This window comes from Elgaria multicarinata, chromosome 21, assembly GCF_023053635.1.
Source record: "Elgaria multicarinata webbii isolate HBS135686 ecotype San Diego chromosome 21, rElgMul1.1.pri, whole genome shotgun sequence".
NCBI lineage: Eukaryota > Metazoa > Chordata > Lepidosauria > Squamata > Anguidae > Elgaria > Elgaria multicarinata.
The window spans coordinates 9,298,422-9,325,566 of NC_086191.1; the positions used below are offsets into that span (position 1 = coordinate 9,298,422).

At 47.5% G+C, this 27,145-nt stretch overlaps 1 protein-coding gene and 1 long non-coding RNA gene across 7 annotated transcripts in view; both read right to left on the bottom strand.

The window, feature by feature from the left end:
- The window catches only part of ADAR (adenosine deaminase RNA specific), a 31,268-nt gene extending 20,108 nt beyond the window's left edge, over positions 1-11,160 (bottom strand). Inside the window, exons 1-2 of one of the 4 annotated variants that reach the window (XM_063146072.1) lie at positions 11,094-11,160; positions 55-1,684 (exon numbers count right to left, since the gene is read on the bottom strand). In XM_063146072.1, the coding sequence (XP_063002142.1) occupies positions 55-1,589 (1,535 nt within the window). In that variant the 5' untranslated portion in view covers positions 1,590-1,684; positions 11,094-11,160. Of the gene's footprint in view, positions 1-54; positions 1,923-4,070; positions 4,216-11,093 lie in introns of those variants that run through there. The other 3 variants (XM_063146074.1, XM_063146071.1, XM_063146073.1) reach the window with 3 other exon arrangements.
- A 6,609-nt stretch (positions 11,161-17,769) lies between these two features.
- On the bottom strand, positions 17,770-25,735 carry LOC134412079 (uncharacterized). 3 transcript variants are annotated; one of them, XR_010026385.1, is made up of 5 exons: positions 25,648-25,735; positions 25,389-25,505; positions 22,218-22,312; positions 20,262-20,411; positions 17,770-18,513 (listed from the first exon to the last, which is right to left on the bottom strand). It is a non-coding gene; the product is annotated as an uncharacterized LOC134412079 (long non-coding RNA). The 3 variants fall into 3 exon arrangements; XR_010026386.1 differs by lacking the exons at positions 22,218-22,312; positions 25,389-25,505; positions 25,648-25,735 and adding an exon at positions 20,874-20,905; XR_010026384.1 differs by lacking the exons at positions 22,218-22,312; positions 25,389-25,505; positions 25,648-25,735 and adding an exon at positions 20,625-20,867.
- Between the last annotated feature and the right edge of the window lie 1,410 nt (positions 25,736-27,145).

Sequence of the window (27,145 nt, forward strand, 5' to 3'; positions counted from 1 at the left end):
CAAACCACTTCCCCCAATCTCCACCCCCCACCGCCTCCAGGAGCTCTCTCTTACCGTGGCTCGTGCGACGGCCCGCTCTGCTTCAGCAAGACAAACTCACAATGCTGGTATGTGTACTGTGTGTATTCAATCAAACCACTGACGGGGTTCTTCTTCTGGCATGCCATTAGCTTCTCGAAAGGGGTGCACTGGAAGGCTGTGTCAAACTGGGCTGCATAGCTGGGGGACAGGGGGGACTCCATGATGCACCGCGACTCGTCCTGGTTGCTGATGGCATTCAGGTCCTCGGGGATGTCATCCGTGGCCCACTTGCCGTTCTCAAAGTTGTCGTAACAGAACCAGTGGTACCGCGGCCGCTTGCGAGGGGGGCCTGACCGGTAGAAATAACTGTCACCTTGTTCTGCTGGCTCGGAAGCCTGCTGCCCGTTCTCAACTTTCTCTTCATCTCCCTCTAGCAACGGAGGTGATGGTTGTGGCGGTGGCGGCGAAGGAAGAGGAGGAGTCGGCACACTCGCCGGCATGCCCTCCAGCTCGCTCTCTGGCAGCTCTGCTTTGACATAAGGAGTCGGAGGCTCGGGGTCTGGATCTGGAGCAGGAGGGACCATTTCTCTGACCTCTTCGCCTTTGAGCTTGAGCTGCATCCGCTGGCGCTTGCTGTCAGTGAGGGACCATTTCGGGGGGTTGCCATTCTCTTTGCAGACGTCCCCCAACTTCTCCATGGACACCAGGGTGGCATTGACATCCCTGGCCTTGGACAAGCCAATGTTTTTGGCAAGGTTGTGTGCCGTGGAGTCTTCAACACTTAACAAGAAGTTGCAGATCTTCTCCTTGACCTCGGCCATGCTGGCGGAATCGAGGGAGTCTTCCGAATCGGAGGCAGAGTTGACTTCTTCTCTGATGCCAGAACCTAGAAGTCGGCCCTGGTCCCTCTGGCTGGCAGAGCTTCCTTGTTCTGTCGTAATATCCTGGGGCTTAGGATTGTCCGCTAACCTCCACTGCGGAGGGAGCTCCCCTACTTTGCACAACTTGCCTTGTCTATGAAGCTTGTAGAGATGGTGGTTGACCTCCTTCTTTTCAACGTTGAGTTTGCGGGTGAACCAGCGAGCCGAGACCGTCTCCCCAGGTTTGAGTTGCCCCAAGATCGCCAAGAGCCTTTGCTCAACACCTTTGCTGGCTAAATTCAGCCCCTGGAAGTCTGAGATGAGCCTATCAACTCCGCTCCTCGGATTTCTGCCGCCCTGCCTCGGCCGGGGCTGAGAGGGCTGCTTCTGTTCCAACCAGCTACTGTTACAGGGAGGTCTTTGGGCGGCACCCCAACAGCTGTATGAGAAATTCGGGTGAGTGGGTGGGGAGGAGGTTCTCCGATCTTGGCAATAACCCTGGTACGCTTGGGGTCTCTGCGTCTGGGACTGAAACAGTGGTGCGTTGGGAAGTTGCCCTCTAAGGAAGAGGACCTGCTGCTGGTGAAAATCCTCAAGGCCACCTCCCTGCGGGACAAGAGGACCGTTAAAGAAAGGTGGGTTAGAGTGGCCGCTATATTTGGGGGGAGCCTGATCTGAAATTCTGCCTCGAGCGGCCCCTCTGCTCATAGCGCGCTGCTGGGGCGCAAGGGTGGGAGTGGGCACGTGCACACCAGACGAGAGGCAGCTGCGGTCCACTCTCACTGGGGCGGCTGCGCAGAGGCCTGGCAAAGAGAAAACAAGAGAACAGGGCACGTTTCAGACCTTGGTTATATGCCAACTACAGCTCAGAAGGTTCAACCTGACCAGCCTCTTTGCCCCAACTCCCAAGACTACACTGGACAGCGACAACTTGCCTCCCTACCAACTCAGTAGCTGTCTCGTCCTCACAGGTAGCACTAAGCTCCTTAAGGTACATCTTCCTTTGCTTCATGGAAACCAGCTGAAGGAACTGAGGGGGTCTACAAATGAGCCAGGGACTGAGAAATGCCAACCCCCCCCCAAAAAACAGAGCTTGAGTTGGGCTTCGACTCAAGGTAGGTTCAGCTTGACTCAGACTTTCCTGGGCAACGAAGGACACAGACACTGTAAGTATTTGCGCTTTTCATCTCGGGGGGGGGGAAAGGAGAACCATCTGTTACTCCGGCTTGCACCTTCCCAGTCCGCCCCCATCTTTTGTACAATAAAGACTAGCAGTAGCTTCATAACTGAACAGCAGCGCTGTGTGTGTGGACAGTGCTGCAACTGGCAGACAAAAGGAGACCCCATTCTAGCCCAGTATCCTGCTTCCAACAGAGGCCAGCCAATTGATTCCCAGAAGGTCACAGGAAGGGCAAGAGAAATCTCCTGTTGCTTATCCCCAACCACTGGTACACTGCGCCTGAACATGGTGGTTCTGTTTAACTATCATGGCCAACAGCAATTGATAAGACCCTCTCTACTACTCCACAATTTGTCTATCGCTCCCTTCCCCTTATAGCTGTCTAAGCCAGCGTTTTGTTATTTTCACAAACAAAACGAGCTTAAATTAATTATATGGCAGCCTTGTGCAAGGTGACCCAAACTCTTGGCAGCTCTCCCTATGGGAGGAAACACCCTAGCATTTGGAAAGCGATGCCCTAATTCATCAAGCGTGGAGAACGAGGAGGTCACCAAGCCTAGGCAGTGGAAGAACCAAGCCCTGGACCGCTCCCTTAGAGCTGTCTGAACCTGTCTCAGTGGCAGGGGCTTATACCCAAACAGCTGGTGAAGACCACAGGGGGCGACCCTATGAACATGGACTCTGCAAACCATGCGCAGGGCTAGTCTTTGTGGAAAGTGAAATGCAAGCAGCTCGGCTGCGGTTTTTTGTTTTAAAGTATTAAGCTTCTAGTCCACATGATCACAAAAAGGACCCCTACTCTGAAAACATGTTTGTGCCTATCTGTGGAATGTTTCAGTGGACATAGGATAAAATTGCTTTTAGCATTTGTACATATCTACAGAACTACTCCCCCCCCCACATCACTTCCCTGCAGCTCCCAATCACCCTCCTCCTCCTCCAGTCTCTCACATAAAAAATCAACTGTACAGAAGGGAGAGAGGGAAAGGGAGAGAGGGAAAAGTCTCCACCAAACAAACTATCCCAGTTCACATGTACCCTGTGGACCGGGTCACTGTCTACTGATGTAAAGTACTATTAAATTTACACAGTTCCAGGGATGAAAAATCATTTCCCGGCTCTTAGGAGATGAGTTTTTTTTTAATAAGGAGCAAAAAAATGGGGGCGGGAGAAGAGAGATATCAATTCCTACGTAACAGGATCAAACCATTGCAAACCAAGTAGCTGGAAGTTTTCCAGCCTATACTTTTGTGAAAGGTTTTCATCATTAGGTCCAGCTGCAATTTGAGTTTGGTTAGGGGGAAAAACTAGGACTGCAGGTTAAGAATGCTTTTAGCTCAGTACTTCTGACTGGTACCAGGCCTTGGATCTATAGGTCTCCAAGAAGCATGTTTGGAAAGATCTCTTAAAAGATGTTGAGAGCTCAGCCACAAAAACTGTCAAAAATCTGTAGCTCCTCACTAACCTCATGGTGTACAACATTCAGCAAATGAGGGGCGGCCATATTTCAATACCATCCTACACAGGTCTATTCGGAGGCAAGCCCAACTGAGTCGAACCACCCTTACTCCCATGTAAGTGCGCACAGGAATGCACTCGTAGTCTGTTATGACAGTTACACACATAAAAGTAGAGTCCTTGTGGAATTCCACAACTCACAGACTTACTTTATCAGTCCTGATGGGTTTGTTAGCATTTAAGGAACCACAAATATTTTTGTATCTATTAGAAGTGTCTCCCTCTCTACATTTCCCCCCAATTCAAAGACACCTTTGGATTTCCTTGGTATTTTGAAAGGCCACAGAGAGGAGGGCTATATTATTTCCCCACTATACCCACCCTTCGAAAAACATCCAACTATCATAATCTTACAAGCGACCCAGAGAACAAGCAAACCTGGGGCAGTGGGACGGGGCGGGAAGGGGGGGTGGAATGGAAGAGAAGGCTGTTTCAAGAGGAGGCAGATTGTAAAACAAGTGGAAGAGGGGGTGGAAACAGGAGATCCTTACCTCTTTGTGTTCCACGCCAGTAAGGACCAGGCATTGCATCGGTGGCAAGAAACAAAAGAGGGAAGAAAACCTCTTTGCAAGATAAGGTCAGATGGGGTTTGGGGGGGCAGGAGAAGTAAGAGAGGAACCCCACTAGGGAGACACAGGCATCGGGGGGGGGGGCTCTCTTTTTTGTTGTCCTTCAGCCAGGGCCGAGGGGAGGGAAGCGAAAGGGAGTTCACAAAGAAGCAAGGACGTTGAGAGAATTACACCAGCTCTAGGCTTAACAGGGCTCAGAGATAAGTTTCAGTTTCAATTCTCCGTCAGGCCAGGCCAGCCTCCCTCATCGCTGTTCTGCCAGAGTCTCCTGTTTCAGTCAGAGGGGTGGGGCCAAGGTAAGGCCATCAGGCTAGGGGAGTTCGCCAGGAAAAGGGGAGAAAGGTTAGTTCAGACACAGAGTCACACTTGCTGCCCCCTCTTCCAAGCTTGCCTAGAAGAGGCCCAGAGGGGAACCAGTGTCACTCCTGAGTCCCGCCCCATAACGGACTGCACCCACCCTAAGGAAATAGTTTTGGTTCCTTTTTCACAAGTTGGTGGGAGGGACTACAACTGCAAAGCCTTCCTGAAACCATCACACAACGAACAACCCTTTTTCTCTGTTACCCAAGGCTGCCAGACATCTCCATGCCAAATTCAATGCCCTCTGTGTTCCAGCACCACATAGAATGAGGTGCCAGCTCTTTGCAGTTTGGGGGTTATTATTTTTCCGTCCTAGCACTACATCAGTCATTCTTCAGCAAGGATTCCCCAGAGTCCCTCCAGATGTTGCTGTACTCCAACTCCCATTAGCCCCAATCAGCATGGTCAGGGCAGTCAGAACACCTAGACTGGTAAGACTCCTGAGTTACCTGCATTTAGTGAAGGATACTCAAGTGTGTCTCTGTATGAGTTACTGCTCTGGCCTAACCTCCTTCCCACCAGCCTCCATACAGGGTAGGTCATACCTACGTATCTCTGCACTGGGCAGGATCAAACCACTAAATTATTCCCTGTGTACAACAGAAAGGCCAGTCTTCAGAGGCAGAAGGCCCAGAAGAGGGCTCCTTCGAGGCTCTCTTATTTTACACACCTTTTGGGAATGCATGAGTGGCACATAACCTCAAGCTTCGGTTCAGAAATAAAAGTGCCTCAGCGATCAGAAAATTAAGGAACACTACCCTGCACTCAACCACACAAGCAAGTGGTTATTAAATGGCACCAAAAAAGAAGAGAGAAACCTTTCCCAATTATCTCATCTTAACACATTTTGGGACCTACAGATCCTGGGCTGCTGGAAGACGAGATCCGAAAAGCCATCCAGCACCCCATGCTGGAAGTGCTAAGTGATGCAGGAGTATCTCAAACCAGGTCAAGGACAGGCTGCGAACAGCACAGCATAAACTTTCCTCCCCAGTATTAGTTAACAGGCTCAGATAACCCGTTGCCTCTCCAGGTGCAAAACGAGACACACACACACACACAGAGTGACTGCGGAAGATCTTGCGTGCCAGGGGTGCACAGGTGTTGTACGAGCCGAGAGAAAACTGGGAGGCACCCGCCCCTTCTTGGGAGATGAGCTGTCCAAAACATCTCTTTGAGACACCATTGGGATCACCAATCATGCCAACGGTCAGCTTTCTTAACTTGTGGGTCCCATCCAATTTTAGGAGCCTCGAAAGGGATGTTATTCCAACTCCAAATACTATGCACTGAGATTAGGAAAACAGGCCTCAGGCTTCATCTGTGCCCCTCACTGCCAACAGTGAACACTCAAACCAGGAATCTGTCAATATTTTAATGTGAACTCATTTAAAAACAGTCTGCCTGACCCAACACCCTCCAGCCAAATTGGACAGCAACACCCATAATTCCATGCTCGCTGGAAGTTAAGGAAGCTGCAGTCTGACACCTGTGGAAGGTACCAGGGAAGGCTGCTTAAAAACATCAACACGGGGCTCCAAAGCAGCTTACAAACAGCTCAACACAGTTGGTTACCATTTATAAAACTGACTAGGACCAAACATGTACACACAAAAGGCAGAAAGCAAGGAACAGCTGCCACAGTGTTGGGTGCAAATAACCCAGCTCAGTTACAAAGCTCACCAGGTGGCCTTCAATGAAGCCACAGGATTAACCTACCTGACAGGGTTGCTGGGTAGGTAAGGCATCTCTTTCTATTTTCTTCCTCAATTTACCCTTTGATTCGGTTCTACAAGAGTTAATATAGAGAACAGGACACTACGAAACAGGAGTAATGTACCAAGCCAGCAGAATAAAGACAGCCGGACTAACCAAACAGGTAGCTGTTGTTTTTAAAATTGTGCCCAACAGCTCAAAACAGAGGGTTGGCAGGTTACATACAGACTGAAGAATTCTCCAGTTGAGCATTGGTTTATCAGCGTTATTTTGGAAGTAGACACAAATCGCAGGCAGCCATTCTGCTCCCACTCTTGCCTTAGGCAGCCCGCCATGATGTTTGGCTGCCACTGGTGTGAGGAAGGGAGAGCCATGGCTGCCAGTCAGTGACAGCAATACCGGTGGGCTAGATGAAACAAGGTTTCATCTATGCTCCTGTTTCAGCTAAACACACTTCCCTGTATTATCTTAACCTGCCTGAATGCTTAGAATAAGGTGTGAAACGTAAATTATAAAAGAGAAGGGGTTGATACTCTCTTTCCCACTCCTAGCTGCAGACCGAAAGAAAATCCGATTTGCTCCTATCCTCTCTCACATCCAGGCAGGCACTTCATTAAAGGACAGACCACCACAAAGAAACCTGCCAGCCACAGCTCACCTCACCTGCCTAACCTGGCACTGCGACAGCAGCTTTTCCGGCCTTGTTCAAACTGGCTGATCACTTGAGCCTGGGAGGTGGAATTACATCCCGGCAGCAGTTCACGCTCTGTGCCTTGCAACAAGGTTCAAGGGGGGTAACTCTATCCCAGAGGCAAGGTACATGCCCAATATTCATACCCTCTCCAAAAACATGTAGATGGCATGGAATCAACAACACATTTTTGTAGCAGCCAAGTCTGCGGTACATACACACATTTCCTCAGCTATTGAGGACATATCTTTTAACTACTTCCTTCTATTGGTTCTTAAATGCAGGGAGCCTCCCATACTCAGGTTTGACACCTCCTAATGTATGTGCATCCTGACAGCTTTCGGTCCCAGCATATCCGGATAAATACAGCTATATTAGCCTAATGGTCTGCAAACCCTGGCAGCGTCTCCAAGTTAAACCAGCCATGCAAATAAGCACATAGAAAACTAGTAGCCAGCCTACCAACATGTACTTACAGGTAGACTGTTTGGCTCATCAAACTTATGCTAAGGTTTTTTTAAAAAATGGACTCCAGAACCGTTGTTGTTTAAATGGATACTGTTTTATAGTGTTTTTTATATTTTTGATGGTTTTAAATTTTGTTCACTGTTTTTAACTTTTGTAAACCGCCCAGAAAGCTTTGGCTATGGGGCGGTATATTAATTTAATAAATAAATAAATAAATAAACAAACAAACAACTTGAAAGAAACCCAATTCAGGGCCCATCTAGCTCAGTGGAGAAGCACTTGCTTCACATCCAGAGGCTTACAGAATCAATCCCAGACATGACCAGTTAAAAAGGAATTGTGGATATCACATCTGGCAGAGAAGATGGGGCTAAAGAGACCAACTCAATATAGAGCCCGCTAAATCATGTTTAGCTCTCAATGAACCAAGTAGGGCTTGGTTATGTAATCTGGGGTGAGATGCTTACTTGCGACGGGTGGCCACATGAGGTTTGTTTACAAGACTGCTCTGAAACAGAACATATAGTATTATAGTGCTGGCTCTCCGCTTAATTTGTGGATGTTTAAAGGGACACTTGATATATGAAGATAAAATAAAGCATTTTATATAAAGATATTCAAAGCACTTTCCACAATGTTCCCCATTTCCCAAGAATTAGCCTTGTCCTTTATTTAATTTAGATAAAAGCAACTGTATTTTGGGGCAGAAGACCCACAGGTCAACTGCACACGTGGAGTGGGGCAGGAAAAACAATGCTCCAGCCCATCCCTTTTAGTCAATACCACTATTCCTAACCACAACACCACACACTTGTGTTACATGCAGCAGGGCAAGGTCTTATTTCTCTACAATACATATTCAGTAACATTTGCAAGAAACAAAACCCATTAACAATTTAGTGAAACTGGCTAGAATAAAGGCGGCCCGCAAAAACAAAAGGATCAGTAGTTATGACAGCTGTTTACCAATGTGAGTATGTTTGGCTATTATTATTATTATTAACATTTCCATACTGCCACATAGCCAAAGCTCTCTGGGCAGTTTACATAAGGCTTTTGTTTCTCAATGGGAAGATTTGGCGATGGCTTCTAGCTTCTACAGCAGCCTTCCTCAACCTGGGGCGCTCCAGATGTGTTGGACTACAACTGGGCATTCTGGGAGATGCAGTCCAACACATCTGGAGTGCCCCAGGTTGAGGAAGGCTGTTCTACAGCTTAAAAAAGAGATTCAACCAATTCGTGTCAGCTGAACATTGGAACCTCCATGGTTCACAGGCAGTCTACCTCTGAAAAGTAGCTGCTAGAAAGTAACAGCAAGGGAAAACTATTCTCTTCACGCCCCACTTGTGGACTTGCCAGGCATCTAGGTGGTCACTGTGAGAAACAGTATGCGGCATTAGATGAACCGCTGACCCAATCCGACACCGCTTATCTTATGTTTTCATTACCAACAGAAGGCTCCTCGTCCGGCTCCCTGAACATCTTGTTGGCAGCACCAGGGAAGGATACACACATGGCGCCTGTGGCTACAGGCCTTGCTGGCAGTCCACTTTGCAGAAGCGGTTGTGGAGGTGGGGGCCAGGAGCCACCTTTCATCCCCTCTGCAAGCCTCCTGTAAAGCTAGTTGCTGACCAGGTTCCGACACCAGCATGGTGGACTACTGTGCTTTGAGCCAGATGTAGCCATGGCACCAGCTACAACTTCATGCGGCTCTTACAAAAAACAACAACCCCAAAGGTTAAAAAAAGGACAAACACGTGCTCTAAGAAAAAACCCAGCTTAATTATTTTTGATCGCACAAGAAGCAATGCATGTTAAAAGAGGCACACACACAAACTGGAGAGGCGGAAACAGAGAAGCAAGTCTTGTGGCACCCTAGAAGACTTACAGATGTATCGTGTCATAAGCTGTGGTGGATTTATGTCACAATACACCTGGGAAAATTTGGTAAACCAAGATTAGTTGGCTTTGTATCAAGCTATCAGTCCATCAACCCAAATATTGCCTCCAAGTTAGTAGCTACCACAAGATGCCCTTTCTCTTTTTGGTATAGTCAACTAACACAGCTTCCGCTTTGGAAATTATCACTGTGGAGTGGTGGAGAGCATAAGACAATAGGGGAGATAGCAAGGTCTCGAAAAGGCTTGGAAATCTGGCTAGTTGACACTATGCAGAGGGTTAAAAAAAATTACCGTGAAGGAATAATCTTCAAGTACAGGAGGCAGAATACCAAGGCAAACAGTTAAAACTCCTATAAAAGTGAGATGTCTGACGGTGGCCACCCTCGGATGTTTTGGACTACTACTCCCAAAATCATCCACTACTGCCCATTGTTGGCAGTGGCTATGGGGGCTGCAGTTCAAAAACATTTGGAGGGAAATAGGCTGCCTAACCCTGGAGTAACCCATCTGTAGACTTTGAACAAGTGTCTTTCTAGAACCACAGATGCTCCATCTGCCACACATACACACTGCTAGATTTAGAGACATTATGAAACTCTGGTTTCTGACTCAGGGAACTCCAATGAACTGCTGTCTGTTTTCCTTTTACTCCAGATTTTCCTCCATCTGCAATCTGGTTTTAAGTAGGGAGAACCGATCCATTATTTTTATAACCACAAATAAATCAGAGAGGGAGAGATGAACTGCCATGCACTAAGGTAAGCCAACTGCATTACCTGTGATCTATTCATTCTCTACACCAGCCTTACCCAAACTGGTGCTGTCCAGATGTTTTGGATTTCAACTCCCATCAGCCCCAACCAACATGGCTAATGCATCAGGAATTCTAGGAAATGTAGTCCCAAGCATCTGGAAGGCACCATGTTTGCACACACAAATACTGCCCTAAAGCTAAGTAAAGGGCGTTTTCAGTAGCAAGGGAGAGGGAACAGTAATGCTTCCAAGAGCAGTCATGAGCTGCACGGAGCGAAGGTGGACAGTGGCATACAATGGACAGATGTAGCAGTACAGGGGAATACAGGTGAGAAAGACAGAGAAGCTGGCTCAGACCACAGGTCCATCTAGTACAGCACTTCTTTTCCTACAAGGCGAGGCAGAGGCTTACAGGAAGCCCTCAGCAGGGCATAAGAAACAGCACCTAGGGTGGCCCGATGCAACTTTTAATAGCTGTGTAGAAGAGGAAATGTATTAAAGGTGCAGGAACCCTGCTCTCTTCTGCATCTGGCCACCTAAACAGCCCGTTTCATTATTTGTTCCCTCCCCTACTAACCAACTGATATTCAGAGGTATACTGCTTCTGAACATGGAGGTTCCATAGGTAATGGCTGTGGATGGAACACACACAGAGGATTTTGCCCGAGTGATGCTGAAAGTTCCCTAGGGCTGCAATCCTCTGTCACGCGGGGGTAAGCCTCACTCAACTCAACTGGGTTTACTTCCGAGTAGGAGGGTACATGAGCGGGCCTTCCCTACAGCCCTATGGCAGTGAATTTCACAGGGGATACGGGCCGCGTGGCATCTACTGGTGCATTTCTACGGAGGGACCATCAGCCCTAGGCCTGGAGGAGACAGTGAAGAGAGCTGGGGAGGGTGGGGGCGGGTTGCGCGGCCCTCGTGCTGCGTGTCTTGGGACCGGTTGCTTTCCCCACCCCGGTGAGAGCAGGCTCGCGAGCGAGTGCACCCCCCCTCCTCCTCCTCCTCCCGCGCGCACTCTGGCCAGGCCTTACCTTACCTCCCCCCCACTACTACCCTTGCGGGGCGCCGTCGAAAGAAGCCGCCTCTATTGTGCGCGAGGAGCGCCGGCAAGGAGTGATGACGCACGAAGCGGGCGGCCGGGCTGGGGGGGGGGTGCAGAGCGAAGCGCCACGCACGTGACAGGGCCAAAGGGGCACGTGGTGACCGAGGCAGAGCCGGTGCCGCCATCTTTGGAGAGGGCGAAGCGGCCCCTTTCCAAGCCTCCGCAGGCCCTCCTTGCAAGGCCACGTGCGGGGTGGGGGAGAGGGCGACCCGCCCCCCAAGCGCGACCCCTTTCCCGGGAACCGTCTTTTTGAAATGGAGAAGGGGGCCGGTGGAAGCAAGCGCACAGCAGGGCTAAAGCCGCTAACCTGTACTTAACATCTCCAGCCTCCGAGGCGTCTTGCGTCATTCTCCTCCCTCCCTCATTAATAAAAACTACGCCGGATGAACCGACCTGACACGAGACTCCACGGTTTCACAAGCAGATGAGAGAAATTCAAACAGGAAGAGGCAGGCTATCAGTGGTTATACAGGCATGACTCTTTAAAAAAATCACATGCCCTGGCAAAGACAAGACAAGCAGTTTGGGGAGGGTCCTCAGTTATCAACTGTTTCCTTTTCACCAGTCCTTTTCACCAGTACATTTCACATCAATGTACATTGATGGTGCTATATAAATCAATAATAATAATAATAATAATAATAATAATAATAATAATAATAACAGTCCCCTTCCAGGTGGTACCTTTCTTTCACACACCCTTTGTCCTCTGAGATGAATGGCTGACCTTCCCCCTCCAGGTCGTTTGGCCAGAACTCTTTGTCATTCAGACTTGTTACTAGAATAGGATTACCTTTCTGATCTCATTTCACCCATTCTTTGGGTGAAATGTATAGAATTTATACATACTAATAAACTAACATAACTACATAACCCATTGGTCCTCTGCCCAGCGCAGCCTATCTGTTCTCCTTTACATCCGTTACTTCAGGTTTGCTAATAAACGGTAGTTTATTAGCCAGTAACTGGACATTTGAGTACACACCACATATGAATATTGTTGCAGCTAAACACAATAAAGTTACACTCATATTTGCATAGGTATACAATTAATTGCAAGGGAGTGAGAATATTCAGCACCAAAGAAACTACAAACTCATTTGAATAGTCTGCTTGTAGATTAACACAACATGTAGATATGCTCCAGACATTTCCATTCCTCACTCAAGTTAGCCAACCAGCTGGAAGCTCCCCTTCCCCACCAAGGCCTTTACGAAGTTCTAATGCAGAGCAAGGAAAAATGCCAAAGCACCTCATTGCACAGACAAGACTAGCAGTGCCTTGAACTCCTAATCCCAGAAACCAAAACATTGGAACTGGTGTCAACACGCCTTGCTCAAAATGTTCAAATTCACAAATCTACATTTGGGAAAAACACAACGATAATATACTACTACTCTTTCTCTCTCTCTCTCTCTCTCTCTCTCTCTCACACACACACACACACACACACACACACACACACACACACACGAGGGCTAGAAACTTGTTTTTTTTTCCCTTTTCTTTTTAAGGAGAGGAAAATTAAGACTCACAAATCCAACAACCGTCACCCTCGAGGCTGAACCCGGCAGGTTTCCTGCTGCCATGTTTCCTACCTTCAAAATACAAGCTCTCCATATTCCTACCCTGCCACCCCTGCAGTGGAAATGGGAAAGTCTACAGAATTCAGAGACAGATGGGAAACCCCCGAGGCCATCCATGCAATAGGATGCACATTGAGATACAGTCAGTCAATATTACCACCCTACACTCATAACTATTTATAGTCACCAGCAGAGACTCTGAAAATTCACCCAAGGCTTTTAAGGCTGAACACAGGAAGGTGGGAACTGTTAGCAAATGAATATTGGTGAGCATCCCCTTGCCTCTGGCTTGTAGAGCAGAATGCAAAGAAAAGGCAACAACCCCTCTATGCTCAAATATTATATATGCACACACATAGGCCTAGTTCAGACAACATGTTAAACCATGATGCTTAACCACAAAATGGTTAAGCATGTTGTCTGAACCAGGCCACACACACACTTCATGTTCTTTTTATGGTTGGCAATTGGGAAGAGCAGCTGGCATTCCAAATTCAACTAGGCTTTAATCTACAGGCAGATCTCTTTCACAAAGGACAGATAGTGGCCTGAGGCATTAGGCAGTGCAGGAAATGATTTTGGATTGCTGATAATTAGTTGTTGTTTTTAGCATGCAGTCATAGAATCATAGAATAGTAGAGTTGGAAGGGTCCTATGAGGCCATTGAGTCCAACCCCCTACTCAATGCAGGAATCTACCCTAAAGCATACCTGACAGATGCTTGTCCAGCTGCCTCTTGAAGGCCTCTAGTGTGGGAGAGCCCACCACCTCCCTAGGTAACTGATTCCATTGTCATACTGCTCTAACAGTCAGGAAGTTTTTCCTGATGTCCAGCTGGAATCTGGCTTCCTGTCACTTGAGCCCGTTATTCTGTGTCCTGCACTCTGGGAGGATCGAGAAGAGATCCTGGCCCTCCTCTGTGTGACAACCTTTTAAGTATTTGAAGAGAGCTATCATGTCTCCCCTCAATCTTCTCTTCTCCAGGCTAAACATGCCTGAATAAATTTATGTAGGTTTGCATAACTTCGTTGGGTTATTTGAGGGCTGTTTCCCTCTCCAACGAGCCATGCCACCCTGGTTCAGACAATACAATAAGCCGTGCCCAGGTGGATCATTAGGTAAATGGCGCCCAGTTTATTTAACCCGCAGTGATCATGCGAACCAGATTTTATATAATTCATAGAATCATAGAATAGCAGAGTTGGAAGGGGCCTACAAGGCCATCGAGTCCAACCCCCTGCTCAGTGCAGGAATCCAGCCTAAAGCATCCCTGACAGATGGTTGTCCAGCTGCCTCTTGAATGCCTCTAGTGTGGGAGAGCCCACAACCTCCCTAGGTAACTGATTCCACCATCGCACTGCTCTAACAGTCAGGAAGTTTTTCCTGATGTCCAGCCGGAATCTGGCTTCCTTTAACTTGAGCCCGTTATTCCGTGTCCTGCACTCTCGGAGGATCGAGAAGAGATCCTGGCCCTCCTCTGTGTGACAACCTTTTAAGTATTTGAAGAGTGCTATCATGTCTCCCCTCAATTAATTTGCTAGTCACAAGAGAGGCAAGGGGGAGACATCTTGCTCTGCAGCATCTTGTTTAGCTTTTGAGGATTCACAAGGTACCTAACCATGCATATGCTTTCAAGCCTATTTGGCAGCCAGAAGGACTACAAACTTTTATTTATTTATTTATTTATTTATTACATTTCTATACCACCCAATAGCTAGAGCTCTCTGGGCGGTTCACAAAAATTAATGTAGGTTTGCATAACCGTTGCGTTATTTGAGGGCTGTAACAAACTTACTTTGTTATTTTTAAGTGAGAGTCCAGATGCCCACAAAGTTCAATTCTGCACCCAACAGCGTATTCTATGCTCCCAAAGAAATACGGCATACAGCACCCTCTGCTTACAACTCCTGGGAAGCCCCATCACACGCCAAGTAAAACAATTTAGAATAAGCAGTGCTGGTTATGAGATGCTGTGGGTGGGTGTGCTCTCTTCAAGATTAAGACCATTCCTCATAATTTAAAACACAGGTAAGCATTACATGGGTCTTGATGTCAAGCGTAGTTAATATGGACATTGGTTTGAAATTTGAAACCCAACCCAACTAGTAAGCGTCTCTTTGTCTTTAGATGCATGCACACATCACAGCCCTCACCGTTTTACCACATTCTCTAATTATAAATTTGCTATTTAAAATAATAATGCCTAATTAATGGGGAGTTGGGAAAGAACCTTTTACAATCCAATCAAGGGATTTATTTAAGCTCAGTTCACCCAACTTGTTTAAAATCAATTCAAGCAACTTCGCAGCCTAGCTTTTGCTCACATGCAAACTTCCATTCCACCAAACTGCACACACCCGTGAACTCAATGAAGGCTTACTTCCAAAAGTACATAAATAGGATTGCTCTGTCTGGTGATGAGAGCCCAGGTTTTAAAGGCAGGCCCATCCCACGGTGGGGAGAACCAATCAGGCTATAAGTAATCTGGTGCCCTCTAGATGTTTTCAACTATAACTCATATCTAGGGTCACCCTACTTCTATCAACGCTGACCACTGGTCACACTGGCTGGGGCTGCTGGGAGATGTAGTCCAAAACACCTGGAGGGAGCCAGGTTGCTTTGCCTTGCTGTACACCCACTCTACTCCAATACCTCCCACCACTTTTCTGCAATACAGCTGAAACGCAGCAGCAGGGGGGCGAGGGGAAGAGAGAAAGCCAGTAAAGCTCTAAGGCCCAAACCTAGGCATGTTTACACGGAGGAAAATGCTACAACTCCCAGCATCCCCCAAGCAGCCGCGCTGGCTGGGAAATACTGGCAGTTGTATAACTTTTTTCTGTCTAACCACACATAGGGTTGCGCCCTGAGAGCGCAATCCTATCCACGTCTGTTTACTCAGAAATAAGCTTAATGGGACTTGCTCCTACGTGACCGAGCGGAGCAGCCTTTCTCCCTACCTACCGCCATCCAGACCGTGTTGGAACGCAACTCCCATTATCCCCAGGCTGCGAACGCTGGGAGCTGCAGTCCAACCCGGCTGAAGGCAACCAGGTTGGTGGGGAAGGCTGCAGCCTGAAGCTTTCCCGCAAGGCCGAGGAAGGGGAGGGCCGGGGAAGCCGCCCCTCCCCTCCTTCCTTCCTTCCTTCCGCGGCCGCCCCGCCTGCACGCCTCTGTTGCGCAAGACGACCCGCCGCCTCCGCTTACTGAATGCATCGTCGCGTAAGACGCAGAGAACACCGGGGAGCGAGTAGTGCGCATGCGCGTCCTGAAAGCGCCGAGTCCAGCAAGAGAAGACGGGGAAGAGAAACAGAAAAAGCACCGCTCCGCTGACGCGCATGCGCCGCAGAGACCGGCCGCGGCGGTCCCCCCTCTCGTCCGGCACCGCGCATGCCCTTTACGAAACGGCGCTTTCCCGCTCAGCGTCCTCCGCCTTCCTCCCCGCTCCTCGCGGCTTCTCCGGGGAAAGCCCTTACCCGCTTCGCGGCGTCTGGCCCGGAATCCTCCTAACCGGAGACGGCAACGGCTTCCCTCCCCCACCAGAGCCCGCTTTTTCTCCTCAGCGCCGCCGAGCCGGGCGCAGAGTGATGGCGTCGCGTGGTGCGCCCGGCACGTCGCCCGGGTCACGTGACCTGGGCCAGTGCGTCACGTGACAGGGCCTTCAGAGCTATGTAGAACCACACATGTCAGGTGTTAACGGGGAGGAAAACAGCCTCAGAGGTTACTAGTATTACCCGAATGTACCGAGGGAGATGAGAGGGGAAGCAGGGCCATGGCGCCGGCCTTGCTGAAACACTAAGGGCGCCACCCTATGACCGTTCAGATAGGGAAAAAGGCCTACGACTGCCCATGTACCTACCCCACCCTTAGGCCTGGTTCAGACAACACACTAAACCATGCTGCTCAGCCACAAAATCGTTAACGGCATTCCTTTAACCATTTTGTGGTTAAGCAGCATGGTTTAGCGTGACGTCTGAACCAGGCCTTAGTCTTAATAAAGTCTTCTACCTCACAACTGTGAGTCCTTTTTGTCTTGGCCTGGGTCTCTGCTAAATCCGGTGGTGACAGGTTAGGGGAGGACTTGCTCAACCTCATTCCGTGACGGGTCGCCACCGGATTTAGCACAGACCCAAGCCAAGACAAAAAGGACTTACAATTGTGAGGTAGAAGACTTAAGATTTAGGGTAGGTACATGGGAAGAATAACCAAAAGTAACTTGAAATATGCATTGCATAAAAACCCAGTAACCAATAAAACAACAAAATCTTAACTGTGACTACTTACTCTTAAGCAGGACCATGGTTCCTCCACATCCTTTGGCAAAGACAAGACCAGGAGTTAGGGGCGGGCGCCCAACTATATACTTTCCCCTCCTGTTTCAATTCTTTCTCCCCCTCCCTCCTTCCTTGGTCTTGGCGTTTTACTTCCGTTTCACACCTCTCTTGGCCCCCAGGTGGTCCGGCCAAGGTTCTCTGTCATTTAGAATTTGTGCATAATACCAAGCTAATAATAATAATTAGGTGGTCCAGCCAAGGTTCTTTGTCATTTAAAATTTGTACATAATAATACCACCTTTAATTATTTTTCCTCTTCCCTCCCCATCCCTTTTTCTTTGTATGTGGTGTCTTTTTAGATTGTAAGCCCTGTGAACGGACTCTCTTGTTTTATTGATTGCATAAAAGCGGTTCCAGAATCCTTTTTGGCTGTAGAACTGGATAAAAATACTGCTACTGCTAATAATAATCTGATGAAGTGGACACTGCCCACAGAAGCTTAGGCCACAATAAAAGTTTTAGTCTTTATGGTGCCACAAGATACTTTTGTTTTTTTGCTGCAAGAAACCAACAAAAAGCTCATCGTTGAAAAAGTAAAACAACAACAACTAAAACCAAACTAAAATCCCATAAGGACTAAATAAACTAGCTGAGCAGTACAATTGTTTAGGTAAGACTGATAATTGTTATTATTATTCCTAGAAGGGTGCAATGTTTGACTGAAAGAAAGAAAGAAAACAAGAGAAAGAGTGACTAGAAAACCAGAGGCATACAATTCTGAGTATTTTATTTAAGTTTGGATTATTTTATTTTATAATTAACTTTATTTTATTTCATATTTGGATATCTATAGATATAGTAGGCTTCAAAAACATTTTCAAAAACATGGGTGCTTTAAGGTGTGAAATACTTCTGAGCATATGCTGAGTGCCTTACATTGAGTCAGCTCATTAGTTCATGTAGTCTAGTACAATCTTTTCAAAAGCACCAGTGCTCCATTGACGTCAACGCCCCCCACCCTTTTTTTTACTGGAGATGGTGGGATTTGAACCAGGAACCGTTGCATCATGCAAAAACTTTGTGCTTCACATGAGTTGCTCCCATAAACCAAAAGGTCCCGTTCTTTGTAGCTAGGACTGAGAAGGAGGAGGAAAAAGAGGAGGTTGCATTTCCCTTCCAGGATTCAAAATAGATCTCCCTCGGTTAGCTGTGTCATCTCAGAATCGGACCTCTAGTTTCTCTTCTCCCCGTTCACGTTGCACAGCAGCCGCTGCCTCATTGTTCCGAGCTATTTCTTCTCTGCCCTTAGAAAAAGACTTCACCTCAGAGAGGGTAGAGTAGAATCAAGCAAAACAAAAACAGAGTTGCCAGGTTTTAGGCCAGGCCTGAGCGCTCATCGCCTTAGTTTCTTAATGTATTCCCCATTTCAAGACAAGGCAACGTTTTTTATTCCAATCCTTGCTTCATTGAAATTCTTCTTATGTCACTTTCCAGGAACATGGAGGCGGATCCATCTATTCCAATTTTTAAATGGGAGTTGTGAGGTGGTGGCGGGGAGAGGAGAGAGAGAGAACAGAAAGGATTCATCCCCAATTAATTTGGATTCGCCAACATGTCCCTCCTTTTCTGCCCCTAAAGTAAATCCCTCTTAATTTGATTAGCACAAAAACTGCTGGCATCTGACAGATTGTGCATGCCAGCTGATTTGCTGCTTTTCCTGTAAATAATTGTGTGTAATTGACCATCTGGCAATAGGAGCAAAATAAATCCAGGCAGCCCCATTGATTGCTATAGGCCCAGGATGCTTTGGGGCGGTGTTCTTTTCGACGCACGCTGAGTAATTTAAGGGTAGGGACTTGCTTAAATAGCACCTATCAATGATAACTCAACACACACACACACACATACACACACTGTGCTAATTCTCCTTCACACAAAAGGAAAATTAATCTGAGAAAGCTGTCCTCAGTTTCCTTCTCGCTTCTAGGCTAAGATTAAAAAAGCAAGAAACCTGAACAGTAGGCCAATACAACAACTGATGATAGTAAAGAATATATAGAAAAATATCTGATAATATGGTTTTATCTGTGCAAGCTAAAAACATACAGCTGATTGGTGGGAGATTCAGGGCAGATAAAAGGAAGTACTTCCTCACCCAGCGCATGTTTAACATACTTAAACTATGGAATTCGGTACCGCAAGATGTGGTGATGGCCACCAATTTTGATGGTTTTAAAAGGGAGTTGGATAAATTCCTGGAGGAGAAAGGTATCCATGGCTACTAGCCCTGATGGCTATGTGCTACCTCCAGTATCCAAGGCAGTAAGTCTATATACACCAGTTGATGGGGAACATGGGTGGGAGGGTGCTATTGCACCCATGTCCTGTCAGGGCAGAAAATTTATCTACAGAAAGATAAGCCCTGAATAAAACTGGACTTGGCATAGAGTCCAAGTTTCAGTATCACAGCAGGTGTTGCTAGTTAATGATGGAACTGTAAAGGTCAAAGATAAGGGGAGACGTTCCCCCTTCATCCCTAATTGAATAATTGAATGATGCAATAGTGTCATCTAGTTTCTGAATGTATATATAGTTGTACATAGTGAATGTTTCTCTCGTTGCTGCTGGTCGATGGAAGATTATATGTTGGGAATGACGTATGTTGATATGCCTCAGTAAACTCTTTTACTGAAGAAACTCCACGTCTGAGTATTTCTTTTGAGAGGGCACTCTGTCGTCGAGCAAAGGGTCGAAGGCTGATATGCGTTTACTTAAACTCTGCTAAGTACCTAGCGTATCCTGCTTGAGGGTCCCTGGTTTACAGCTGGTTGGCCATTTTGTGAACAGAGTGCTGGACTAGATGGGCCCTTGGTCTGATCCAGCAGGGCTCTCCTTATGTTCTTAAACATCAAAATAATAAAAGGAGGTCCCATATACTACTTCTGGTGTTTTAGGATATTATTTATTTAAAACATTTCTTGGCCGCCTTTGAGGACAGAAGCTTTCCCAAGGCAGCACACAGCAGTAAAATATGTAGAACAGTTAAAACATTAAAAGCAGTAAAAACATAAACACGATGCCAGCATGTTTTAGCCAAGAATGAAGCCTTGGGAGAGGCATTTCAAGCTTTGAGAATGAGGAAAACTGCAAAACACACACACACAAAACCAGGGGGGAAATCCAAATGATTGTTGGTCCAGGAAAAGGGTGTGTCTCCATTTGGGGAAATCCAGAAGTTTTGCACTAGCAAAATTCTGCCTACCTAGTACCAGTGGGTTTGGAAGAGCTTGTTCACCTCTGTATGTCCATGTTCATTCTTGACCCTTTGTATTGAGAGGCCTGTTGCAACCAGGGCAGTGATCACCCACTTCCTCCAGGCGAGTTGCATCGGTTGCTGGACATGCAAATAGTTCTGAGGAGACAATGGAGATTGATGTAAGAGCTGCTGGTAACAGGGCCCAAAATATTTCCCTAGGGCAGTTCCTAGGGAGAATGGACACTGGGTTAGCAATCTCCTCATGGTAAGGATTCAGAGCACAAGAACACACTTCTGTTACACAAAAAAGCAGGTAGCTACATTGGCCATAGGAGAAAAAGCAATCTAAAAGCTCTGTTAGAGCAATACCTCTGTTAGGCCAAGCAAAATAGTATGCCAGCTTTCACATTCTCCCAAAATCTTCATCCGGAGTGTCAAACATCTATCAGCCTGGGGACTAAAAACTGTTTTGGAGAAGATCTCAGGGGGGCGCATTCCAAGGGTGGGTGGGTAGGGCTGAAAGCAAAATGGGGTGGGGCCAAAACAACAGGTTCCCCCCCCCCTCCCAGCTTAGAGCTCTTACTGCCAATAACTAAGCCTTACGAGGCTCATTTTCACCTGTTAGAATGGACAGGACCATGCAAAAGCTGGGAAACTACCAAATGATCAAAGAAAGGGGTGTGGCTATTCCCAGAAAGAGCTGTTATCTCAGCAATGCACAGAGGCCTTATTCTTAATTCCGCCCCCTCTGAGGAGCTATCAACTTCTTAAAGACTATTATCCAGTTCTGCAGCTGTTGGCAACTACGAAGTTGAGGTGCTGAGGACTGAACTGGGGGAGGGGTACAGGATCCTCCTCCTCTCCATTCTATCCTCAAAACGACCCCGTGAGGTAGGGTTGGCTAAGAGCAGAGGATGCTGGCGGCTCCCATTTCAGTGGGGTGGAGATTCCATTCAGGGTTTTGGTTGAAATCAGCCAGAAATCTAAAGAAGCTATCCAAGGTACTGAATCCTGCCACATAGTCTCCATAATGATATAATACAGGGGACAACCACCCCATATGCCTGTACTACCAATCACGAATTGCTCTTCTCCTTTTGGTCACTGTCCCCTGAGCAGCTAAGAAACTATGTTTGCATTTTAAAAACAAATTCTCTTATTGATTGAACTGGATTGATTTACACGGCTAGCTATTATTGCTCATCCAGATATTTAATTATGGCATTTTAATCTCGATTTCACTCATGACCGATTTGATGAGTACTGTTAATGTGCATTTTAATGTTTTATAGTATGTGTATGTCATGTATGGCTTAAGAGGTTGCAACCGCCTTTGTCTATACCTAATAATGCCACATTCCACTCCGATCATCATCGGGCAAACTTCAAAACCGGCTTCAAGCCAGCTATTAATTTTCTTACCGTTCCAAGAGGCTGCCTCTCTCTCCTCCACCATATATCTCTTTGGGATTATCTGTGAGAGGCTTTATATGCCTGTATATCATTGCAGGGTGTAAAAATTTACTCGTGCAAGGAAAGAAGTAATCAAGGCCGGCTTGCAAGTCTCTGGATTTATGGGGAGCTGGGGCCGTCCCCAAGCGCCCATCAATAAAGCCACCTTCTTCGCTATCTGTTTCATTAAGCAAAAAAATCTTTAATATCCTGTCAGAGGCACGAAACATTAATAGCCTAGTGGTGTTCGCTCTCTGGGTCTGGAACCGGTCTGGGAATTGGGAAGTCAATCAGGAAACAAAGAGACAGCAGGACGCTCGTGAATATCTGATCTGTGGACCCAAAAGAGACGTATAAACCACCCTCCTTCCCACTCATTGTCTTGATTTTAACTCACTGTTCTGTCTTCCCCTACAATCCAGCAGCTGACACCATAATGAAAGTTGGAGGGGGTGGGGGAACCAAACATGAAAATACAAAAAGATCAGGGTGATTTTTGGAAAAACTCACCAATTATCTCTGGTTCCTCAAATTTTCCTTGTTTACAAAGGAGGTAAAGATCCAGGGTAGTCCTTTGCGCATCTTGTGAGTTGCTTCCCCTGCTTCTGGAGAAGTGATTTGTTATTATTTTATTTTATTTATTTATTTATTTATTTATTGCATTTTTATACCGCCCAATAGCTGAAGCTCCCTGGGCAGTTCACAAAAATTAAAACCATTCAAAGTATAAAACTTACAGTATAAATGCATGATACATAATACAATATAAAAGCACAACCAGGATAAAATCAGCAGCAGAGCAGAAATGAAAATTTAAAATACAAATTTAAAACAGCAAAGTTAGGGCCCCCAGGAGGTCACAGCAAGGGCGTAGGCAACCCAATGCCCTACAGAAGTTTTGGACTACAACCCCCATCAGCCCCAGACAACATGGCCAGTGGTCAAGAGTGATGGGAAATGTCATCTAAAACATGGGGTTGCCTACCCCTGATTCTAGCCTAGTTACTGGTTCTGATCCAATAAACCCCTACAACAGGGGCAGGGAACATTTTTCAATGTGAAGGCCAAATTGCAAACTAACAAAGGCCCCAGGGGCCACCTTCCATCTGTGGGTGGGGCCAAATGCAGAGTGGGCAGGGCCTTAAGTGATTGTTGCCATTTGATGCCTACTCAGAAGTAAGGAGGGCAAGGCTTCCACATGTCCACTCAGAAGTAAACAGGACAGAATCCCTCAGCAGCACTTTCAAAGAACACCCCAAATCCCCCTGCATGTCTACTCACAAGTAAGTATCCCTCCAGCCTGCAAATTGCATGCCTCAGTTCTATGCAGCAGCGGCTCAATTCTTTGCAGACTGTTTACCTGTCTTTAAAAACCCTCTTCTTTCTGGGAAAAGAAGTTCACGGGCCACATGGGGGAACCCTCCCAAGGGATGCATTTGGACTGGAGGTTCCCCATTCCTGCTCTATAGGACGTGGGACTAGGCGTGTCTGAAAGGACTTTCTCTCCTATGAGCCTACCCGGGTTTGAAGACCTTCAAAAGAGGCCCTTCTTCCGGATCTGCCATCATACCTTCCAGGGATGCAGGACAGAGCCTTTACGTGGCTACGCCTGAGCTCTGGAACTCCTCACCAAGTGATCGGGAGACAAAGAAATGGATGCTTGATTTTATCTGATCTGTGGAACTAGCTGTGTCGTTTTCATAGGGGGATTGATTGGTTGCATTATTGCTGAGTCACCTTTCATTCCAGAAAATACCGCGCTCGCCCCCCCAGGTGACTTGCCATTTTAAACACTTAACACTGCAATCCTTTGGCCACTGACCTGGGAGTAAGCCCTATCGAACTCAGTGGAATTGTGCTTCACGCAACAAAATAAAGAGCGAGGGTAGGCGGGCAATTGTCTTGAATACAGACAGCAGAGCTCAAATCTGCTCAAAAGCCAAACAAAACCCAATTTATCAGCCTGCCTTAAACTAAAAAAGAAACGAGACAATCTAGCCTCCTTAGGGAGAGAGTTCCATCATTGGGGGGGCCACCACAGTGAAAGCCCTGTGTGTTGGGCTCCTGCCAACCTGGCTTCTATTGTGTTAGGGCAGGCAAAGGGGCCTGGAGGCAGGTCTAAAAATAGGGGGCAGGTTGCTTTGGGGTTGTATGAGCCCACCGACACTTCTCCTTGTAAATGGGGGGGGGAAACTGATTAGCTGCCCAGGAATGCTACAGAATGAGGCCAAATGCCTCCCGGGTTGCGGAGCCTGGGGGAGGACGACTTGGCTGCTCCTGGCTCAGGGCAAGCACAACCAGAACAGGGGCCCCTCCCTATTTAACAAGACTGGGCTCCCCTTTCCCCAAGAACAGGATTGCACATTCCTCCTGTGGACAGAAGATGGCAGTATCTGCCAGGCCCTGGGCCCAACACCTACCCCTCTCTCTCAGCATATTATTACTCTCACGTTTCTGCAGCTTCTTTGCCCTTAATACTCTCAAGTCCAGGCCGCAGCACCATGGCCAGTGCTGGCTCCAGGTTTTGGAGCGCGCTTGCGGAAGACCCCCTCCATGCCCCCCCCTTCTCACTGCCATGGCCCTCTATTGCTCTTGGTCCTCCTCCTTGCCCTCACCATTGGTCCGACTTGCTTGATTGACAGCCAGAGAGCCAGTCGGCAGCGGCATCTGCTCCTGCTCCTTCTCACACCCACCTGTTGTCTGGGCCAGAGCAAGAGGCAGGTGAACAAGCAAGTTGCAAAGGTGAAGAGGAGGAGCAACTCCAGGGGGCGCTTGGCAGTGGGCCCTCTGCAGCTGCCTGACCCTTGTCACCAGCCCTGACCACGGTGCCTTCTGGATGTTCTGGACAACAATGCCCCTGATCTACACTGGTGGGGGCTGATGGGATTTGTAGTCCAAAGCGTCCAGAGGGCAACAGGGTCAGGTTTCCTCAAAGGCTTCCAAATTATCCAGGCAGGTGCACACCTTCGCACCTCTCTGAGAAACCAAGGACTGTTTTCCTCCTACCTTGCCCCTCTTTTCTTTCGCGCTGAGTCACAAGCCCATAAAACGTTTCATTTCGTTTGCACAGCAGATTTAAGGTGCATTAAACGCAGGCTTATGAGATTTGTCAGTTACAGAGCTAAGAGGGAACTTGTTGAAAATGCCGGGTTTTGTATAAGCTGAAAGTGTGTGTGTGGAGCAGGGGAGGAGACGGAGAAATTGCTGAGATGCACCTGCGCACACACACACACAGACACACACTTTACAGCTGACTTTACATGGACTTTACAACTATACCTAGAATTACAACTGAAAAACCATAATGGGGGAAAAAAATTAACCGGGACAAATGAAAGGATCACATAATGAGATTTTAAATTGATCATAACAGCTGCTTTGCATGCAGAAGAGGAGCTGGTGACAACGGCGGTGAGAAGGTAGACACCAAGGCCCTTCAAAACCCAGAGCCAGCACTGCCTCCCGACTCTGTTGGACTACAAACCCCATCCTCCCTGACTGGGGCTAATGGGAGCTTGGAATCCAGTCATGTTGGGGCGGGGGTAGTCCAGCTTTCCTATCCATGCCCTAACGCCAAATGTACATCAGAGACAGGACAAACAGAAATGCAGCAGCACATCCTGGAAGGCACTTGCAGGCAAAGCTGAAGTAGTTCGCTTTTGACTCACAAAACACTGGTACCTTGGCCACTAAACCTAGAAATAAAAGTGGCAGCCCTCTTCCTTTCTGCCTTTGCAGCCCATCTTTCATCCTAGGGCCGAATTTCATTTGGAAACTCTCAAGGAGGCTGGTCGACATCTAAAAGAAGCAGGGCCAAAATTACCCCTCGGTTGCTGTTGCCACCCTCCAGCAATTGCTGCCTGAGGCACTCGCCTCACTCTGCCCCATGGTAGAGCCAGCATGGTTCCCCGCCCCATTCTAAAGGTTTGAAATGTCTCACCTGCAGGTACCTGGAAACTTTAGGATTTGTGGCGTGAGGCACACGGCGTGACACACTCTCTGAAGGACTACATCTCCCAGGGTTCCTCAATTCCTGCTGGCATTTCTTATACACAGGTAGGAGGAGCTACTGAGGTGTGGCAGCAGCAAGGCGGGACAAGCAGCACCATCATAACCAGGGGGCGTGCTGCTGATAGGATTGACAGGCCATACAACCTATGAGAGCGAAGGAATTTGGCTTCTAGTCTCCACTGCGCATAACTAATGTTATGTATTGTATTTCATTTAGTGTTGTTTCCTTCCTCGATCCAGAGGGAGAGGCAGGAAATAAATAAATAAATATTATTGAAGAATCGTCACTTGGGGAAGGAGCAGCGATTCACCACTTGTGTGTCATTCATATGTGTGCATGCTGTACTGCCCTCCTGGTGGAGTTGGACTTCAGCTCCCATCAGCCACAGGCAGCATGGCAAGGGAGGATGGGGGTTGTAATCTGACAATCTCTGGAGGGTCCTTGGCCTGTCTGCCTACGAAAATGATCCAGGTACTCAGACATATAAAGGGAACAAAAAGATGTTGAAGGACATGAATCAAACGTCCCATTTTCTAAATATGATGAAGGATATTGGCTGCTTCGAAGGGGGTGGTTGGTGTTACGGGGTTGTATCCGGTCCAGAGAAAAGTTTTTTGGGTGCTGAATCCAGTAGTTTATTCATTCCTAAGCTTTCAATACCTGACAAAGCAACACCTAAGATCTGTGTCCTTTTCCAGGCTTTTTTTTTTTTTTTTGCCTCCATGAGGACTAGATTGTTTATTTTCTGGAAATGAAAGTGGAGACTGTCATCAAACTCTGCCTTGTGCCAAGCCCTGGAAAGAGGACGAGCTGTTCCCAACAGCTGGCTCTCACAGGTCAGAGCTGGGTTCGGATGTGTGCGCTGTGCCTCTTCTCAAAATGACAGCATAAGAGAGATTTTTAAATAAGCTGAGTTCTCCCGTCCACTCATTTGGCCCTTCTGCCACAGATGGGGCTGAGGCTTCCTTACCCACAATCCCTTGCCAACAGAGAAAAGAAACAGAGCCCTTTGCAGTTTCCTGGAACCATTAACTGGCTTCAGTCAGCCCCAAAGGAGCAGATGGTGGCTTCTTTTGATCATGCTTCGCTCGAGGCAGTATCCAGGCAGCGGCTTTTGAAATAGCAAATGCCTGCGTTTGGCACACTGTTCCCTTCCCTTCCTAGGCTCACTTTCTCCAGTGCTTTGACTTATTGTGTGCCTCTGCTTTGGTACAAAGCAGGGCGGTTGATTCACTCTGGGTTTCAGTCAGAACTCAAGATGGTTCTGACTGAAAGCAGGAGCGGATTCAGAGCCCACTGACATCGGAACCACCAGCCTCCATTGATTAAACCCTGCAGAGATCTGATTTTGGGCCATCAAAACATTGGCTGGCTGGTAACCTTCCCCTGGGACCTTTTGCTGTAGTTGGTTAAGGCCTCCGGGCTA